This window comes from Silene latifolia, chromosome 7 (genome assembly GCF_048544455.1).
Source record: "Silene latifolia isolate original U9 population chromosome 7, ASM4854445v1, whole genome shotgun sequence".
NCBI lineage: Eukaryota > Viridiplantae > Streptophyta > Magnoliopsida > Caryophyllales > Caryophyllaceae > Silene > Silene latifolia.
Window position 1 is genome coordinate 127138572 of NC_133532.1, and position 21309 is coordinate 127159880.

General features: G+C 35.5%; 2 protein-coding genes across 6 annotated transcripts; both read right to left on the reverse strand.

Annotated features, from left to right (window-relative positions):
* Nucleotides 1-2258: 2258 nt before the first annotated feature.
* On the reverse strand, nt 2259-6884 carry LOC141593073 (protein DETOXIFICATION 40-like). Of its 2 annotated transcripts, none has more exons than XM_074414017.1 (7): nt 6503-6884; nt 4466-5097; nt 3772-3828; nt 3438-3676; nt 3095-3213; nt 2773-2859; nt 2259-2611 (listed from the first exon to the last, which is right to left on the reverse strand). In XM_074414017.1, exons 1-7 carry the CDS (start codon nt 6842-6844, stop codon nt 2549-2551), a joined length of 1539 nt encoding a protein of 512 aa, XP_074270118.1. In that variant the 5' UTR covers nt 6845-6884; the 3' UTR covers nt 2259-2548. The 2 variants fall into 2 exon arrangements, with proteins under 2 accessions (XP_074270118.1, XP_074270117.1); XM_074414016.1 differs by having other exon boundaries at nt 3095-3231.
* A 1823-nt stretch (nt 6885-8707) lies between these two features.
* LOC141593076 (putative GPI-anchored protein At1g61900) lies at nt 8708-14019 on the reverse strand. 4 transcript variants are annotated; one of them, XM_074414022.1, is made up of 8 exons: nt 13716-13982; nt 12004-12165; nt 10914-11501; nt 10130-10375; nt 9992-10003; nt 9364-9507; nt 9220-9264; nt 8708-9066 (listed from the first exon to the last, which is right to left on the reverse strand). In XM_074414022.1, exons 1-8 carry the CDS (start codon nt 13780-13782, stop codon nt 8999-9001), a joined length of 1332 nt encoding a protein of 443 aa, XP_074270123.1. In that variant the 5' UTR covers nt 13783-13982; the 3' UTR covers nt 8708-8998. The 4 variants fall into 4 exon arrangements, with proteins under 4 accessions (XP_074270123.1, XP_074270125.1, XP_074270126.1 ...); XM_074414023.1 differs by having other exon boundaries at nt 8885-9066; nt 9220-9261; XM_074414024.1 differs by lacking the exon at nt 9992-10003 and having other exon boundaries at nt 13716-14019.
* Nucleotides 14020-21309: the final 7290 nt, after the last annotated feature.

A 21309-nucleotide genomic window follows, 5' to 3' on the forward strand; every position in this document is an offset into this window, starting at 1 on the left:
TTATGAGACCCATACCCGACCCTTAGACCCTTTATTAAAGAAAAAAAATCAAAATTACAACTTTTCTGAATTCATACTGGCAGACTGTAGAAACCCAACTAAAGTATATTTCTCTTCCCTCATCCCATAAAGGGATAAAACCCAACCAAACTCTTCTGACAATACCACCACTCCACCACTGACACAAGAAAACCACCACCACAACACTGATACGCGACTGGCAACCACCTCTCTAATAGCCGGCGACCGACAACAACCATTAACGGCAGATTAATAAACTCATAATGTTAAAGTAGTATGATTTTTTTTGTTTTTTTTAATATTATAGACCCTATAACTGTTAATCTTGTTATTAAAGTGGTTGAAACTCGGACCCGCGGGTAGACCCAGACCCTACCCTTACCCATAGGGTCCGGGTATGGGTCCTCAAATTTTAGACCCTTGCGGGTCTGGGTCGGGTACGGGTCCAAAGGAAAAATCTCGGGTCGGGTCCGGGTCTAGGCGGACCCTACCCAGACCCTACCCATTGCCATCCCTAACCGGGGGGATTCAACCCCTCGTCATCAAAAAAAAAAAAAAGCCAAGTTTTTTCTTGGCTTTTGATTGGCTGATGAGTTTTTACATGTAGGCCCCGCCATGTCTCCTATACTATTTAATTACCTTCTCTCCTCAAATCAATTCCTTTTATTTTTATCTCTTATTTCTATTTTAATTGCTTATGTTAAAACATAAGTTAAAATGTCACAATTTATATAAATGTTGCAATTTACAATTTTACATACATTCAACGGGTCTAACATGTCAAATACTTTTAATATAATTCTAACAAAATACGGTTGTATATTATCTGATATTCAAATGTCCAAATATGGACTATTTATACTGTCACGGTATTGAACGCTTAATCACGCTCAATTATATGTTCATGTATCTAATAATAGCGCCTGCTATTACGACCCGTGCATTTTTTGCACGGGAATAAAACTAGTTGGTGGTAATACATCAAATATATAATCCACATACTGAGCAACAACGGCCCATATTTCAGTGATAAATGAATAAGGTCCTAAACAATGAAAGTCGTCGTCGGAGGAGGAAATAATTATAAATCTACCAAGTTGTGGTGATAGATGTTGGTATGGTCAATTGTGTCATTCTGTTTTGCAGGTTTTCCATCTGTTGTCACATAACTCACATTGTTTGTCATTATAATCATTTTCTTAGATGGGATCCCTAAGGAATTTATACTGAATCGGAAAGTAGACAACGATGCATGTTCTGTTTGATAATACCGGTTGCCTACATATTAACGGAGTTTCATAGGTGACGAAAACACACCAGTGAATACTAAACACTACCAAGCAGCAATATGTTAAGCAGATTTTCCGAGTCAAGGGCAGTGTCGCCTCTTCACACTCGGTTGATAACCTGCATATAACCCACACCAAAGTTGGCTGGTCTGAGTGATAAGGACTCTCATCTCTTAAACAAGTGGTCATGGGTTCGATTCCTACTCTTGCGAATAAAAAAGCCAAACTTCGGAGGGGTCAACCCATTAAATTGCCTTCAATACCTTGAAGGAAATTGTCCCAACTGTCAGTAGGGGATACTCCTGGTCAACCAAAAAAAAAAAGGATATTCTACATGGTACCCCTCAATTTTTTGACTTTCTATATGGTACCCCTACACTTTTTAAAACATACATGGTACCCCTAATTGTTGTCATTATGACTAAGTATACCCCTAAACTTTATTTTCCGTCAATTAAACTCAGTTTTAGGCGTTACGTGATTACTTGGACGCGTAACCAAGCTTGTCATTTATCATCCCATGACATAAGGACTCTATTAGGCTCAAATAAAGTTTAATTGACGGACTCTATTAGGCTCTATTAGGATGATGAGTAACAAACTTGGTTACGCGTCCAAGTCATCACTTAATGCCTAAAACTGAGTTTAATTGACGGAAAATAAAGTTTAGGGGTATACTTAGTCATAATGACAACAATTAGGGGTACCATGTATGTTTTAAAAAGTGTAGGGGTACCACGTAGAAAGTCGAAAAGTTGAGGGGTACCATGTAGAATATCCCAAAAAAAACAAGTGACGCTAGCTGAGAATTCAGCCTTGCGACCGTCCCCGCTAGGTACATTACAATGGAAATAGCATTAATTGAACAATAACCGTGACCACAGGGCTGACGGAATTCAAAAGCACCCGTAGAACCCGCTGTGATTCACAGACATCTATAACCAAGGGTTAACCGCGTTAAAAATGGGTTGTAGTCGTAAAAATTGATTCAGAAAAACTAAACTAAATGAACTGCCATCATTTTTCTTCCTATGAAACCAATAATGTAGTGAAGTTCCGGTTCTTATTCTTGTGCATTGTATCGCCTTTTCGATACATGCATTTATCTCTAGGAAGCCTTTAAACTGCTACGCCACTCATTTTTGCATGTCGGAGTTGCAGCTGTCTGGTGCCTCCGAATGAATGTGATATTGCTTCACACACCGCATTGCTCATATATAGTTGTCATTATTCATGATTTACTCGAGAAGAGGCACTTTCTTCGCGTCCCATGTATTTAGTCGTTGTACGGCCTTCTCTACCTACAAATAACAAATTTAACCTCATTATCACTCAATACTTGATGACAATCCTGTTCTTAATTACGCATTGCTTCTTAGCTTCGCGCCTGCGCCTTGACTTATTAGACTAAATAAACTTGCTTAGTAATAAGAATCGAAAACCAAAATATGATAAAACTTACCTCTTTTTCCCAATCAGTCCTGTAGGTGACCCATAATAAGATCAAAGTTTGAATTATTGTACCTCCAATCATTCCTCCCCATAATCCCTAACATAATGAATTTTGGAAACACAAAAAAACAATAAATTAAACTCGATTAAGGAAAATTAGCACTCGTTCTATGACTAATTTAAGAAGCTAGTTACTCGGTTTTTCTAACATGTGCCCTATAAGGACGTGTTAAAAGAGACTTAAATGAAAAGTTTGACAATAAATCTCTTTACGAGCACATGTTAGAAAAACTATTACTTAATTGACAGTATATGAGAAGAACGATATATACCTTAACTCCGAGATTAAAGTAAAAACCAAGGAGCACACCAAGAGGTATCCCAACCACATAATAGCATCCCACATTTACATAGGCAACAAATGTTTGCCATCCACATCCAACTGCCACACCTTCAAGTACAAGTAAAACTAATGACATATTATATACGAGTACGTCGTAATAGATGCAGATGTTAACTAGCTTAGTTGGTAAAGTCATGAGCGATGGTACTCATGACCTGGGTTTAAATCCCGTCAGCATCAAAATCGCCCTTGTGGCTACCTTATCAGCATCAGATTGATTAAGTTTACTACTAACTATATTAGTAGTTACCATGACAGTACACTTGTAATACCTGATAAAACAGGTTGAACACCATTGAGTAACATGGAGATGGCTAGATAAGGAGACAGTTCAGCAACTGCATTAGAAACTTCAGTACCACCAGTGAAGATATAACTGAGCTGATACCGGAAAATGATTACAAGGATAGCGCATATTAGCGCGATGATGGACGACATTGCTGTTACTGCCACTACTGAAAATGATGCTGACTTTGGATGCCTTGCTCCTAGCTCATTACTCACCCTTACACTATCAACATTGCACAAGCCAAAACATAGCATTATAATAACATCTGGAAATTCTTGTATAAGACCGTCTGATATAAAAGACCGCCGTATACTAACCTTGCAGCTGCATTGAATCCCAGTGAGATCATGAACACCCATCCTGATATTGACATGCTGCCATCACAAAATTTACACACATTTAGAACAAAATTAATCCAGTACCTAAAAAACCCGAGTCTATATAACATGGTATGGGTCAGAATCGAATTTTTAGCTATTCTCTCGTGTACCCCTCAACTTTTTCATTTCCTAAGATGTACACCTCTTTTCTTGAAAAAAAAACTTTGACCGTCAATAACTTTTGGCTACAAGTTCAGAATACGATAAACTTATTTTTCAAATTGACCGTCTTTAAGAGGTCTTCATTTTGAAAAAGAATTCACCGACGTATCAACTCGTAGTCGGAAATTATGGTCGGTCAAAGTTTATACGTTAAAAAAGTTTTGACCAACCATAACTACTGGCTAAAAGTTCAAAAAGCGGTGAATTTTTTCTTCAAATTCAAGGTCTTGACGAGATAATTGGTTTGAAAAAAAAAATTACCGTTTTCTGAACTCGTAACACAGAACTATTGTCAGTCAAAGTTTAACGAAAAAGTTCAGAGGTACACGGGAGAATATCCCGTTTTTTTCGTGTTAAGGGAGCCACGAGGGCAGATTTGAACACAGGTCATGAGTACCACCGTCCACGACTTTACCAACTAAGCAAGTTGACAGCTGTTTAACGAGTCGTTTTATGTGAATGATCATACCTTACAGAGAGGGAGTCCAAAGCAAGCTGAGCATTGTCAAACAATCCAGCAATCAACACCAAAATTTGGAAATACCAAGTCTCCAAGCAGAGCATCACGGCCGACGAAGTGGATAACTTGAGAAAAGGCCAAAGCCCGCTAAAAGCGGATGAACTGAACCCGGTCCAAGTATACTTAAACCGACTATTACACACTATATATACAAATTGAGCCACCACAATTATCCACCAAGAGAAACTAAGTACCAATGAAGCTCCAAGCAAACCCCAACCCAACTTGAACATCACAAACCAAGACGCGAAAATGTGAAACACTAGGGCCGCGACTGAGATGTACGCGCTAGGGAAGACAATGGATTGGGCTTGGAGGAATTTTTGGATTGGGAAATTACAAGCGTAGGCGAATATTTGTGGAATTAGCCCAAGTATGAAAATTTGGGCCATTGAAGCTATGTCCTCTGGCTCTCCTAGTATTAAGAGGATGTCCTTTGAGAATATGTAGACCATTGTTAATGGTATTGCGGTGACGGTTAGGAGGATCGTCGATCTTTGCATGTAAATTCCGAGCATATCGTATTTGTTTGCCCCGTATGCTTGTCCACATAATGTCTCTACTGCGCTTCCCATCCCGAGCTACATTTGTATTATGTTCATGTAATTAGACTAGTAGTAGTCGATAATGAAAACTTACATGAGATTGTCGTAAAATTAAAAGTTAATTTTTCGTATTTCATTTTAGACGGAAATTAGTATACCATGTATTCATTTCATTTTCATACATTTTATTAAATACTCTTCATATTATTATATATATTGAACAAATGCATGGAAATGAAATAAACGGAGGCAATAATCGAGAGGCGTGAATGATTTAGAGTGATTGAAAGGGGACAACATATTCTCCTAATAAAATTCAAAGTGTAAGGTCTTTTCAATGTCACCCACTCCCACCATAGAGATGCTTGATTGCCAAATCCCTAGTATTTGAATTGATAGGGAAGAAATGTCTTGCCAAATCCCAAGTATTTGACTAAATGATGCAAATTTGAGACTAAGATTATCACACACTACTAAAATTCAAATAAGAGACGTTTACTGACAATGGCAGATTTAGGGGGCTAGCATGGGCGTTTGTCCCTGTTAAACATTAAAAAATTTGAAATTTCTTAGTTAATATTTTCGATTTTTTCAACATTTATTTTACGGCATTACCAATTCGCAACTAATGGAATTCCCCCCACAAAACGAAGGGCTCCGCCACTTTGTACTGAACTTTCGGCTTCTTTTTTTTATGTTTATAACCATAGATTAATTTCAGAGTAAATGTTCTAAAAAAAACCGAAAATTATTGAATAAAATTCATAATCATCAAATTAAAACAATATTATGCATTTACGCCTCTATAAATCACCCTAATCATTGAAACATTTTTTAGTAGGGATGTTTTAGTAAGATATAAGGCAACATTACCTATAAACCTTATACAAGAAATTGTCAAGAAATCATCTCAACCAAAAACTTAAGCTGATGGTTGAAGTTCCTTGATTTGTTTTATATTCTAACACTCCCCCTCACACGAAGGCCCTCTTTTGTGGGTGCCGGCGAGATTCTCTGGCCTGTTCTGATTATCCACTTTAGAATAGAGGGGGTGGGATTCGAACCCGTGAACTTTCGGTCACCAGGCTCTGATACCATGTCAAGAAACCATCTCAACCAAAAGCTTAAGCTGATGGTTGAAGTTCCTTGATTTGTTTTATATTCTAACAGAAATCCTAATTTTAGGAGAACACGAGTAACTAAAAAGTTACTCGTCTAATCTATCTACCTACTAACTAGACGGTATTTTTATTAACTACATTGAGTAATGTGTAATTTAATACTTAATTCCTAAGTTAATACCGCATATAGAAGGTATTAAATGCTTAAATCCGACAGTAATGATTATTTACGGTCCAAGAACGATAATTAGTTTAAGACAAAATAAATTAAATAAAACGAAATGTAAAATGAACATAATAAAAGAAGAACGTATATATACCATGAGGCCATAAGCTAAGACTTGAATGCCAGTATTACCAAGAGAAGCAGCAGCAAGCTCAAGATTACCAAGATGTCCACAAAATATTTGTGTCGAAACCGATATAACGTTGTTAAGTAAGTATACTACTATGGCTGGTCCTGCTAATGGGATTAAGTATTTCATTTCGAGCCATGTCGCTAGCCACCATCGTTGGACTGTGGCTAAGTCACGGTTCGAAAGGGTTTTTTCGAGGGCCGAGTTTACATCCTCGCCGATTTGAGGTGGTGGTGGTGGTTGTGGTTGTGATGATGGCGAAGGGAGTAGGTGTTCGTTATAGTCGTCTTTCCCTTTAGAATCCATATATTGTGATTCTATTTTGTGTGGATGTCTTGGTTGCTTACATACCAAACATATTGAGACATATATATATATATTAGACCTGGTTATTTGGGTGGGCTGGCCCGGTCCGGCTCATATGCTACACTTTCCTCAGCCTGCAGTCTGTTACAATAGCCCGGCCCGGTGTGACTCTCTTGGGCCTTTTTAGGCCTAACTTTTGCATCTCAACCCGCTCCGAGCCCGCCAAAAAACAAATTAAGAAAGATAGAAATGGTTTTGCCAGTTCAGGGCCAGGATTGAGCTAACCCTCGCTAGCCCGACCTGGCCCGCCTCTCCCATCGGCTGGTTTGGAGCTAGATGAGTTAGGCTCGACCCGGCTCGGGCTGACTCAAACCCGACGTGTCCCCAGGTCTACATATGTACTCCCTCCATACCACATCAATGGTAACATTGACTTTTTCACAATTGTCGAGACACGTTTTGCAACGTAAATATCTTTTGTTACACATTATTAAAAATTATAAAAATTGGATATTCTTATAGCATTCATGACGATAAATCAAACAAGATCTCGCATGACTATATTTTGTCTTATAGATTAAGAATAATATCGAAGATTCCCTACGGCCATGAATAGTGGCAAAACGGTCAATGTTACCATTGGTCTGGTATGGAGGGAGTATATATAATAGGAATAAGAAACAAGAATAGGTATACCAGGGTGAGGGTGACATGTGATACTGAACTTAGTACCACCGTTCTCACATAAAATACTAAAATTTAGTACCAGCTAGTGACGTTATCACATTTTTCATATCTCCTACTCCGCAATATTTTACTAATTGTCTACTGTATAGAGGACTCGAGTGTAAATGTGTGGAGATCAGACATTGCATTAATGACGTTTTCAACTAACTTACTACACAACTTACTACAAGTCAGGATATTGAATTATTTGATCAGTATCTAGAGACCAATTGTTCAGGCTACAGTTTTCAGCAGTTAAGGTAAACTGCCCAAATCTAGGGAGTGCAAATGTGCAATACCAAAAGCACCCCACACAACTTGGTACAGTACTACATACGTTGCTATTTATTCAACCACCAAAACATCAACGGACGTGTATGCATGGTTGTCATAGCGTCTAACTACTACCGAGTTTACGTTACACAGATTATAGAATAAGATATTTTATAATGTGAGCCTATGAGACGTTCCTTTTATTAAAAAAAAAAAAACATTATACTAAGGTGTTGTTTGGTTGCCCCCATAAAACGTAAGAATTAGAAAATCTCATAATTTGTAAAAAGGGGAGTTCGTTTAAAATACTTATTCCATACAAAATAAGTAACTCGAATATCCTCAATCTATCTGTCTATGTTACTCAAACTTGTTCAAATGTATTCTTTACTGATCGTATCCAAGTGCTCAACTCAACAATTTTCATAAATAAAAAATAAAATAAAATAAAATAAAAAGGCCGTAAATACATATTGTGGGCTTGTGGCTTAAACCGAGTTATTCGAGTTTCCTACAATGTTCGAGTATCGAGTGTTATACACGGGTAGGTGAAGGAATATAAATTTTATAAAGAGTCCGAGTGTCGAGTTTTTCACACAGGTAGGTTCGTATATCTTGCTTTTCACTCGGTTCCATAGATTACAGATTTAGGTTAGTACTCCCTATATATGTTTAATACACTAAAAAGGACCGAGTTTTCCGAAACCATATCACCGAGCGATGATTTTATCAGCAAAACTAGCTTATGTTATATATTGACTAGCTTATACTACTCGGTATGAACTCGAAAGAAAAAAAAATGTTACAAGCCGAGATTATTACGATAATAAACGAGGGAGTACCTAAATTTCGGAACATTTATCCTTTGGAGCCATGGAAAAATATACATAGGGTACAACCGTCGAATAAATTATACATTAGTATGATTGTTTATAAAGAGAATGTTCTTATGAATTTCACAGCTATCTATACAAAATCTAACCACACATCTCTTCGGAAAAATAATTCTACAACTACTATGAAGAAATAAAAATCACATCACCCGATTTCAGCTCTTCTCCAAAACCAGAATATCCTTCGGGTTTTTGTAGTCTCCATTAACTTATACAAACAAGTCGATTCTGCGTGATACTTTGTTTTTGTACCGAGATCTACTTATACAAGAGCTGGAACTGCTAACAGAAAGATGAGGAAATAGTACACATGGTGTTTCATGCGCCGACCTGAGAACAATTCAGTTACATGCATAAGACGTTTCAGAAATGAAAGGGATCGGAAAGTACAACACTTTATTATGCAAATTTCCAGAAAAGCATTGAGCACAGCATTCATGCAAGACGGTTTAAAAACTAAAAAGCGAAAGGGATCAAGCTGACCATTTTGTCCAGAAGCAGCAGCGGGAAGTGCAGGAATGTTCACTGCTGCGATGCAAACAATTCGGTCAACGTTAGTCAATGATTGATGGTTGAGTTAATTAACAAAAAGGGGAGAAAAGCGGAAGAGTGGTAACGAGTGAATACTTTTACTGCAAGATGTTGATGTCAATTGATTTGCAGAAGGCCAGGTAGCTGGAATGTTGTCATTCAGGTCGCACAGGAAGGTAATTCCTGTAGTCTGGTCGAAAGTCACATCTGATGGCATGCTCTGTAGAAGACATCCGGACTCTGAACCAAAACCATGCCAAAGAAACGAAAAGTGTAACTATACTTTAGTTAAAGAGCAGGTGTCAAAAACATTAACTAAAAAGTGACATAGTAACTAAATAGGCAACGAATGTCGTAATAGGAATATTTATAATAGTTGGGCCTCAACCATAACCTTAAGGTTTTGGTTGAGATGGTTCATCTATCATGGTATCAGAGCCGGTGTGACCGAAGGTCACGGGTTCAAATCCTGGCAACCTCAAAACTCCTCAAAAACTCGAAGTGGAATTCCAGCACACGGTACGGGGGAGCCGGTGCACAACCAACTAACCAACCACTCTTCAAGCCCAATGGGCATTTGAGTGAGGGAGCGTAATAGGAATATTTATAATAGTTGGGCCTCAACCATCACCTTAAGGTTTTGGTTGAGATGGTTCATCTATCATGTCGTATGTATTACGAAACTAGTCGATAGACATCACCGTATAATCATCAGAGAAATTACCTTGGATTCCAGCTGTTGAAGTTGTCATCCATCAGATAGCGTCGAACAAACAAGGAAAAACACATTAGTCTTGCAAGAATAATTTCCAAACGAAAAGATCGAAATGCATAGAGAAATGAAGAAGCAAGAATGAAATACCTTGGAGGGAAAATTTCTTAAGGCTCACAGAACAAAGGTTATAAACATTTGAGGTGACATTCTGCAATTGTAACTTCATCCCAAGCGCAGCGGCACAATTGACGGCTTGCAAGTTAGTGATGAAGCTCTGGTTCTGCAAGTGACTCAAGTAGCTTTCGAGCTCACTACAGCATGCTACTTTATCACTTATTACATTGGCACATTTCTTCACCACAAGCTTAGTATCGGGAAGAGCTAACGGACACACTGTGAATTCAAAAAAATAACAAAAGACCGTCGTATAAGCAGACGAAGGATGCCTAGTAATATGGTCTTGATAACGGCACAAAATCACTAAATTTTGTCAAGTCAGATTTGAGTTTGTCAATTGGAATAGATATCTATGTCACTTCGACTCCACTGCAATTGAGCGTCGAACACGACTATCTGTGAAAAAGTTTTATGTTTCTGAACCCAAATGAAGGGTCGGACTGTCATGCAATACGGGCAGTCGGGGTGTCAGACACGCTACCAGAGTTCAGATTCGAAGTATCATAGCAAAATAAAACAGTTTAGGAAATTGAGTTTTTAAATAAGCCTCTGAAAGCACCATTATATTCCCCTCAGTCTACCAAAAGAAAGGGTCCCAGACCTCCACGTTTAGAATGGGGAAATTTTACATTTATCGGCTCATGTATGAGTTCTGTAGGATATGTATTCGGATAGTACTTGGACGGAACTTTTCTACACATCCTAGGCAGCAGATCATTCAGAGGGAAAGTTAAAAACTTGGTTGCGTACTCACCTTTGTTGATATTGCAATTTGTCAGCCCCCTTAGTACTTCTTTTGCACGTGAAGGGTGAAGCTTACTTGCCAACCACCTTTGAACAATGGTTGTACAATCTTCAGCAATAACTGAAAGCTGAGGGACTTTACCCAGATCACCATCTTTGGAGGTAATATTCTGAGCAGCTTCAGATATAGCGTTCTGACAAGTTTGGGTACAACATTCATCCACGAGATTAATCTTGCCGCATGCAGCAAGAAGCTTAGAAGTATTCACGGTTGCCTCAAACTCACTAACATCTTTGACAGGACACGAGCCTTCGGTTAGGTTGGATGAATGAATATTGCAGATTTGTTGAAGATTGTCATTCGCACCTTGACTCACTAGTACTTGGTCAACATCCGAGAGGCAATTACTTGCGAGCGTCTTATTGAGAGCAAGAAGTTTTGTATCTTTACTAGACTGACCTACTAAAACAGCTAAGGTGGCTTGTAACTGAGGACAGCATATTACATTAGCCAAGAATGGTGCGAAAGCAGTGAAACAGTCGGTTGATGTTATACCCATAAGATTTTCAGAAGCAGAGAAGTCAAAAGGACACACTCCTGCAGAGAACAAGAGGCAACCTAAGTGAAGAATTCTAGCACTCAAATACGACCTCAATCCCAAATTTACCCTTTTAACTTTGATAGTCGACCTATATCAACTTTGACCATTAATTTCTTCGGGTGTTAGTAGAAATGCCATGTAACACTTGAGTGAGGATCATTTGTCCCTTTGGTATCCCGTGCCTTACCCAATTTATCTATCCTCTTGACCACATTACCAAGATAACACATTTATTGTCCATTTTAAATATTTCAAATGAGTCACAAGGAGAGATAAATGGGATAGGAGATCCTCACTTACCATGTTTGATTCATCAAATAAAAAACTGTTTTTTTTCGATATTAATCTTAAAAATTTAGCTATTGAATATTGTGAGAAAATATCGTTTAAAATGGAGACTTTGACTTGACCATAAAGGTCAAATGCGGACCATATAAATAGAATGAAGAGAGTACTCGTACTTGAGCAAAAAGATGGTTACCATATGTACTATCGTACCTGATAATTTAGGAATAGTGCTATTTGTAAATGGAGACAAAGGTGAAGGTGCCAAAAAGGGGAAAAGGGGTTGAGGACCTCCTTCTGGTGACATGGGCAAGAAGCCATCTGGGGCGGAACCGCTGAGATCATTTAATTGGGAACAATATGATACATTGAAATCTGCACCAGAGTTTTTGTTAGCCATGATAAGCTTCGTAAATTTATTAGTAAAATACTCCGAAATAAGGACCTTCAGAAAGACAATTCTATGCATGAAAAAATCTAAATTTTAATAACAGAATCCGGCCCTAAAATCTAAAAGCAACATTTATTGATTGCAAGACGATGTCTTCGATATGTTTATCTAAGACCAAAAGCAAACATTAAAGTTTTTGAGTAATGATTTAATTTGATAATATGACACCCTATAATAACTTACTTAACATGACAATGGGACAAAATCGTTTGCCATATGTTCAACCATTACCAAAAACTTAGATACCTATGCTCACTTGCTCGGTGGATTAACAGTTAAACAACACATATGTAATATGTTCTTACAAAGAAAGTCGTGGAGTTCTATACATCTATATCTGTCAAGCTGGCAGCGGAAACCAGTTGATACACAGACATAATTCCATAAGACTAAAGAAAGGAAGAACAACAAGTCTTATCTCTACGTTGATAAATTTTGAGAGCTAGTTACGCAAACTTAAACATCAAGGATACAATCTAGTGAACTTTGCTATCATACGTTGATTAAATTTTGAGAGCTGGCAGCCGAAATACTATAATTCCTGCTTGAATTGAAGAGCCTGAGGCCCCTGACGTACGCTTAAGCATTCAATAGAGCCACAAAAATTCATACTTGAAATGACAATACTAGAAGAACCTATAACTTTACGATAAAACAAATACCAATGAAATCTACTCCGAGGTTGAATATAGCAGGCAAGGCTCATTTAGGCCTCGACTAGATGGAGAGATGTGGAGGGTAAAGGAAGGGCAACTTCCATTGTGGGACTATTAAGTTTGGCTAGAGGAAAATCGAGGGATCCATCTTTTCGGCCTAAAAGCTACTCTTTCCGTCTCAGTCATTTGTTTACCTTTCATATTCATTATGAGGGGCATTTTAATCAAAGAAAAACAAATGATCGAGACAGAGGGAGTAATTCAAAACCCTCCATTGTAGAATTTCGACGGAAATGACCTCATTCCCTTCCATCCCCTTCCATTACTCTACCACCCTAGAACAAACAACACATGAACCAAAACTATAGAGGTCTTCAACCACAATGTAGTATCCCAATTAAATCAATTATTTCCCCATCTCTCCAAAAACAGCACTAATTTCTACACAGCTAAACAAACATTACCTAAAATTAACACTAAAGATTTCACCTTTCAACCACACACTACAATGCTAATCCATGAAATAGCAGATATCAACTAGCCTAGCGGGTAAAGTCACGAGGGGATGAGGGGTGGTACTCATGACCTGGGTTCGAATCCTGTAAGCAACATATATCCACCAGAAAACAAACAATGCTATGAAATACCCATTTCTCAAAAGATGCTAAACATCACAAAAATCACAAATTTCCGCAAAATAAACCCAGAAATTTAGCTGAATTCATTAATGCAATTTAACCCAATTAATTAAAATCACAAATTAAACATATAACCATACATTAAAATCAATCAAGAGTGTATGAGCTACAAGAACTTACAGAATAATACAAGAAAACAGCTGAAAGATTGGAGCTTGGTGAGATAAATCAACAATCCGCCTCTCATTCCTGTAAAACAGTAACAAAAAAATGGAAAAATTATGCTGAAATAGCTAATTTAAGAAGAATTTGATTTGTTTTGAAGCATCAAAGTTGCTCAAATTTCGAAAATTAGGTGAGAACACTGAATTACAAAGAGGGTATTTTGCAAATTGAGGAAGAAAGGGAGTTATTGAGAGAGAAAGAGAAAGTAGCCATGAATGAGAGAGTGAGAGTAGTGTGATAGTTAATGAGGGAAGAAGGTAAAAACACAAAATTAAATGGAGGGGTTTTAGAGGTAACAAATCGGGTTTGGATTTGGAATGAGACTAGACATAAGGATCTTAACAATCCTGATAGAGACGTGTCAGTTAGAAATACTACAAAGGAAGAAATTTGGTGGGAGAAACCTAAAAATGGGTTTCTAAAGCTAAATTTTGACGGATCAAAAATAGATGGTAATAAAGCTGCTCTAGGATATTCTATAAGAGATCATAATGGAAAAGTCGTTTTGCCAGGAGCAAAAAAGTGCGGATCTAATAGTATTCTTGTTGCTGAAGCTCTCGCTTTAAAAGAAGGCTTTTTAGCAGCTAAATACTTAGGAATCTTTTAGCAGCTAAATACTTAGGAATCTTTTAGCAGCTAAATACTTAGGAATCTCGAAGTTAATTGTAGAAGGTGATAATTTATGTGTTATCAACTCAATACGTCAATACGTAGTACTTGGCAAATTCCTTGGGAAATTTCTAGTATTATCAAGAATGTAAAATTAGATCTTCAGTTCTTTGATGAAGTGATAATTAAACATTGCTTTCGTGAAGTTAACAAAGTTGCCGACTTTATGGCTTATATTGGACACTTATGTCCAAACCTCTCGAGGTGGTTTGAAAGCTGGTGGCTTCAACTTACCTCTATCATTCTAAAGGATGAGATAAGTTGGTCCTACCTTAGAGGATCAATCTAGTTTTATTACCTAATCAAAAAAAAAATCGGGTTTGGATTCTCTTCATTTCGTTCTATTTTTTTCTTAACGGTTTGGATTTTGTCTTGAAACGATTTAAGAATATAATCTCAAATAATGGGTAATTGGGCGTGCTTGGTCAATAGTAGATTGATGAAATTTCAGCATATTTAAGAAATCAAGGCTTTTAGCATGTTTGACTCAACAATCTACTAAATTACGTGTTGGTAAATGGCATATTGAAACAGTAGATTGAGCTTCAGTCTACTGTTTTCCAATATGTTGCTCCCCCCGTCATATTCACTTTAAAAGATTGTAAAAAAATGAATCTGTCTATAATTTACACAAGTATGCAACAATCTATTAACCTAATAAATCCGCTAATTACCAAATACTTTTACTAAATTTGCTAATTGTAATATACTAGTCAAACATGTCAATCAAATTTGTCTTTTGTAATCTATTTGACCAATCTGCTTCTACTAATTATAATCTGTTGAGTACCAAACAGGGCCATATGTTTGGGACGAAATACTCTTCTAATTTTAAGGGATCTTCTACATTACTTTTTAGGATCAATATTTTAAAACTTTTACCACAAAAGTAAAAATTATATGAATTTATGGTGTGCATTAGGTATAAAAAATTGTGTAAGTCTTGCTTGCGACGGGTCGCGGGTTGCGACGGGTAGTTTGTGAGAGGAAATGGGTAGAGGGGACAAAGGAGGGTCCCCCCATGTGCTTCCCCCACTCAAGGCAAATGGGTAATTTGTGAGGGGATATGGTATCCGTCTCTTATTTGTGACGGATACCTTCCGTCACAAATAAGAATTTGTGTAAAAAATTAATCTATGGGGGTGTTTGGCCTTGCTTTTATAAAAAGTGTTTTTTCTTTTTAAAAGGATTTCTTTATAAACTACTTCTTAGAAAATTTGTAAGTGTGTGGCCAAATTTTTTTAAAAAAAATGTTTTTCATTGTTTGATATGTTTGGTCAAGTGAGCAATTTTTTGTTTCTTCTTTTAAAAAATCACATGTACCCCAGATATTTTCATTTGAATGATATTTATATTGACGAAATTTGGAAATAATTTGTATAGACACTCAAATATTATTTTTTGCATGTGATAAAAAAAAATCTTATATATACAAACAAAAATTAGAAGTAGAAGTAGAAGCACCAATTTGCTACTTCTACTTCTAGTGGCCTAGTGGATAGTTTATGACTTTTTAAGAGCATCCGCAAAAGTGGAAATCGAGCTCCCCATATACACTCTCTTTCCTCATATGGGGCTCCTCATTGTTGCACCAAGCTCCCCAACATTTGAGGCTCCACTGTTTTTAGGGGAGGTCCCCAAAAAAAAGTAAGGCAATTTGTGTTACTTTTGGGGAGGTTTCCAAATTTTTGTGTGTGAATTGGGGAACCCCATTGTTGCATAGATGTAGTTATGAAATGGGGAGGGTAAATGGAAAAGTTAGTGGAAAATGAGGTGGACGAATAAGAAAAGGAAAGAGAAAATATGGGGAGCCTCACCTTTGCGGATGCTCTAAAAGTAGTTTTAAACTTCCTAAACAATAGTATTTGGCCTAACTTCTACTTTTTCATTTACAAAAGTACTTCTAAAGCTAGGCCAAACAACACCTATATATGTTAATGACGAAAATTATGGTCAAACACTCAAACTACTGTATTAGAGACGACTCATAAGCAATGGTGAAAACCATTATGAAAGGCGTAAATGATCGTATTGATTACAAACTTTTATGTATGAAAACCTCAAACCTAAGAAGTCTATTCATTAACTTATCTGTATATCCGAACAAGTTTGCCTAATTAGTTTATATTATACTATAACAGCAGCAGCAACAACAACATTTAGATCCTTAGTCTAAAAAGATTTAAATTAATTGAAATGAATCATCATCTGAAACCGTTCAGGTATTCAATACAGCTCTACAAAATATAGAATAAATTTAGGTAAAAAGAGTTGACAAAGAGAGGAAATTTAAAATAAATAAAAAAGAAGTGGGTCAAGTGAGAAATGAGCAATGTAGGTGTATAGTGTAGAATGCATTAATGGTGGAGTTGGAATAAATGTGGACCTATAATCTCATTTTTCTTGGTTGTATAGTTAATGTGTGAAGGGTTCACAGGGACAGTGAATTAAAGGAGAAAATGCCAATAATGTTTGCACTAACTTAGATACAAGTACAACGCCATTGTTTCATTTATTTTTACGTATTTATTACACCATTGTCCTGTCCTTTTTCTAGTATTTTTATTTTTATTATTTTTTATTCATTTTTTTTTTTAAAGAAAACAATAACTACGGCACTTACAAAAAATATGCATAATCGAAACCAATTTAATGAAAACAAAAGAAAAATAATTCTATTATAAATTAGTTATGGACTTAGGGTTCTCAAAACTTGATCTGACAATTCGGTTTGTCCTCGTTTGCTATCTAAATACAGCTTTTAAGGGGATTCTTCGTTTGATTCATTAAATATGAGTTTATAGTGGAAAATATGAAAATAGTTTTATAATAATTTCTCATTTTCATTATAAGCTTTTAAGGTGACACTAATACAATAGTTAAATAGTAATGTTATGATGCTTTAATGCGTTTTGTATTAGACAGACTTATATTTAAGACACCTCGTACATGTTTTGTGCAATATTGAGTACATACTATTATATAGAAGTATTTGTGTAATGTGAGTTTGATTTATATTAAGACAAACTTATCGAGTTATCACATACTTAATTGTTATCACATAAATAGATCACGTAGATTTAAGGCGATGCGATTCACTAACAATGTTATAGCTACCTCGAGACTTAAATCATACTTTAAATCCGACTCCATAATCCAATTTTTTTAAAAAGCAAAAACAATGTGAATAGAAATGGATGTTGTATTGCATTCTTGATCCTCATTAAACATGAAGAATTTTTCTAACAGAATTATTGTCTGAAAAATTATCTGCAACAAACCGCCGGAATCTTCAATTATTTTGTTTAGACCTTCCAACTACTAACTACTACGGCTACCTAAACTACACGAGCTTGGCATTTGCTGGTCTTGGGCTCACGAGAGATGGTCATAACTTGCTTTTATTTTTTAATTAACGAGGTTGGAAGTCGGGTTATGAGTATCGCATGTCATGACTCTTTATCGATTAAGTAGTTAATTGACGTCTACATACAATACTTTCATTTTAATCATTAGGCTAAGATATATTCGGTCACATGAATGATGAATCTAAGATATAGGTCTTTGATCCATATCGAAATTAGGCAGTTCATTATTTTTTTTTTTTTTTTTTTTGACAATAATGGCAAACTTAGCTTATTTGTATTTTATATGTGAACGTCTCATATTAATAAGAGGATAGTTAAAATATGTCCTTTTTTTTGGTAAAATGTATGTAAGAGGTTATTATAAATATAAATCTTCAAACCAACAATATATATACAAATACAAAATCGTTTTAACTATGAGAGTCGAAATATGTCTTAATTGTCTAGCAACTTATTTTTATCAATTATGAGTAATAAGAACTTATAATTATGTTAGTACAGTGATGATTTAAAGGTCATGAGTTCGATACTTCTAGTGAGCATTTTTTTTATTCAATGTTTTTTTTTACCATTCACGTTGTGTAATTTTGAATAATCACATAAAAAATTATTATGTTAGAACCATAATTCCCATTGTACTATCGAAAACTTAATTCCGGCACTTCTGTAATTTCATTGATTTTACGCATCCCGTCAAGGCGTCAACTGAATCCTTAAAACGTCTCTGACGATAGTTACACTATTCTCAAGGTGTTGTATGTGACTCCATTAGCCAATAATGGGATTTCAAATCAAATCTATATGAGAAAAAAAAAACAATAGCAAAATAATACAGTATATATCACATGATAGTTGAACAAGTGCATTATTATCCATGTTCAAGGTTAATTATTAACACGATCCCTTGACTAGTGACTACATAGATAAGATGCACAATTAGTATTATTGTAAATTGTCAACTATATATAGAAACGAAAAAAGACACTACCCCATGCACACGTAATTCTATACACATGCTCCCCAAATCTATCTATATAATAAAATCAATTACAATTTACAAACGAACTAACCACCTGATATAGTCATCTCATTTTAATTAACTAAGATACTATAGTTAACTAGTCAAGATTCGGGTATGCTTTGAAGAGCGGGCTTCCAATGTCGTACATGATGTACCACAAAATAATCACTTTTATCGATAACCTTTTGCAATAAAGTTTTACTGCCCTTCATTTTCTTCATTTCTAACATACTACTTGATTTATTTACCTTCCTTAGTAATTCTTCTAACCGTTTCTTTGATATCTTTATTTTTACCTCACTTCCTGTATTATGAGTACTATTTACCAAAGTCGATTGGACCTCTTCTTTCTTTTTGGGCCTCTCTAATATTACGGGCCCCCAATCCTCTCCGGCCCATACCATCGATGACTTGGAATTATTCATACAACAACAATTGCCCATCAATTATTTCAATTCACCCCTACTAAGTAATATTGTGTGTATGACTTGTTTTTCACTCGTCTTCAATTCCGACTCCTGATTTTTGTACTACGATATCAAACTGAAACTGAAACCAATACATTAAAGTAGCGAAAACAATATGATTTTTTTTTTTTTGAAAAATTTCAAAGAATTTACGTAGAAGAATATATTTCAAATTCTGTTCACACATTTACAACCGTGTTCTTGTTCAGGAATATATAAAAGCTGACGACTTTTTTTACAAAATGTCGTAAAACGGTTTTGGAAACTAGAGAAATTGTTTGATGAAGAGAAAAATGAGAGATGAAGAAGAATAGAAGAAATTGAATTGAAGGGGTGTGTGTGTATATATAAGGGTGACAAAAATATTTAAAAGTAAGTTGCCATATTACTAAGTTGTTTAATTTTTCACAAATTCTTGTTTGTGACATGATAGACATATCCGTTATTCATGAAATGAGATACCATTTTACCTCACAAAATCTTCACTTTTTTCTCTCTCTGCAACACTATTCATGTGGTCCCCTTTCTCCACTAACCCATTTTGTTACCATTTTAACTCACAAGATATCCGCCACAAATGGTAACCCGTCACAAGGGAGACCAATTGTTAATTTTTATACATGGTTGATTTATTAAAGTTAAATAAATGGGTATGGTTGATGATGTGGAGTGACACGTGGCAATATGTGATTGTTGTGTTTCTTAAGGTTAGGTTTGACTAAAAGGTCTTCATGTGACGTGGGATATTGGGAAGAAGATTATTGTACTCCACATCATCAACCATACCCATTTATTTAATCACATGTTTAAGCTAAAGAGATTAGGTCGTTGAAGAAATGGTAAAGACTAAAGAGATGTCATTAGCATTAAGTTGATTATCATCCATAGTTATTCTAGATGTTGATAATCATCCATAGTTATTCTAGATGTTGAATTACCACTTTGTAACTCGGGATATTTTAATGATACGTGTTACTTCGTCTGTCTTATTTTATTTGTTTACTTTTTTTTATTCTTTGTTTAAAGATAAACAAATGATTAAGGCAGAGAAATCAAAGTAGTATATAAAGCTGTTTTCATACGGAATCCTGTTAATATTTTCAATTATTTTTGAATTTTACATGCATTCACAATTCCATTTTCGCGAATTTGAATTGTTTAATTACGTCTATGTGATAATGGATATGATTCTTTATGTTGAAGTTATTAATCTCCAATGCTTTACGTTAATAATACAATATTCTTAAAGATAAAGTATATAGTAGTATTATTATAATTGAAATATAACATGAAAATGATGTGCCTTACGATCAATGGAACCCTCGAACTTTATTAATCTGGTTAGTCATCTCCAATGTGATTATGCTTGCATGGTCAATGACTTTATTATTTAATGGATATCATCTTTATCTTACGGATCTAATCGTTTCTTGTTGCTTTGCTATGTCACACACATACTGACAATCTGACATACATGTCATCTTTTTCCTTTGATTAAAATAATACGTCCTTATAAATAATATAAAAGATAAATAAATAAATAAAATGAAAAGAATATGTATGTTCAATGCGACCATCGTGATTAATTAAAAATGAATAACAGATGACACAAATAGGATCCTACATCCAGTTTATATATTTAGTTTTGTTTTAAATTTTAACAAAAATAATTGAGAAGGATTAAAATATCTTTGGATGTGTAATTAATACTATTGTATTGTTTATGCATGGATTGCTACACCTATCATTTAGACAAGGAGTGTTCAAAACTCAAAATGTCTTAAATATAGGCAAGACTATAATTTTTGATTGGTAAGTTATGGCGAGATAAAAGTGACCGTTTTATAATTAAAAAAAAATTAACATAATATAATCACTCTTTCTCGGTAATAATTTACGACCGTCACAAGAAAGACTGACCAATAAACAAATTTGACATTTAACCTAAAAAATCTATGGAGCTATGTAATGTAAAATAGTAAAAGTCGTGTCAATACCACAACATAGGAAATATATTTGAGAAG

Coding starts and splice junctions, on each gene's coding strand:
- LOC141593073 (XM_074414016.1), bottom strand. CDS start 6,844: ATGGATTCTAAAGGGAAAGACGACTATAACGAACACCTACTCCCTTCG. Junction 3,232..3,437: donor TGTTCAACCTGTTTTATCAG/GTATTACAAGTG, acceptor ATATGTCATTAG/TTTTACTTGTACTTGAAGGT. Junction 2,860..3,094: donor ACTTTAATCTCGGAGTTAAG/GTATATATCGTT, acceptor TCATTATGTTAG/GGATTATGGGGAGGAATGAT.
- LOC141593076 (XM_074414022.1), bottom strand. CDS start 13,782: ATGAGAGGCGGATTGTTGATTTATCTCACCAAGCTCCAATCTTTCAGC. Junction 12,166..13,715: donor CTGTTTTCTTGTATTATTCT/GTAAGTTCTTGT, acceptor ACTCTGGTGCAG/ATTTCAATGTATCATATTGT. Junction 10,376..10,913: donor AAATTGCAATATCAACAAAG/GTGAGTACGCAA, acceptor TTGAATTCACAG/TGTGTCCGTTAGCTCTTCCC.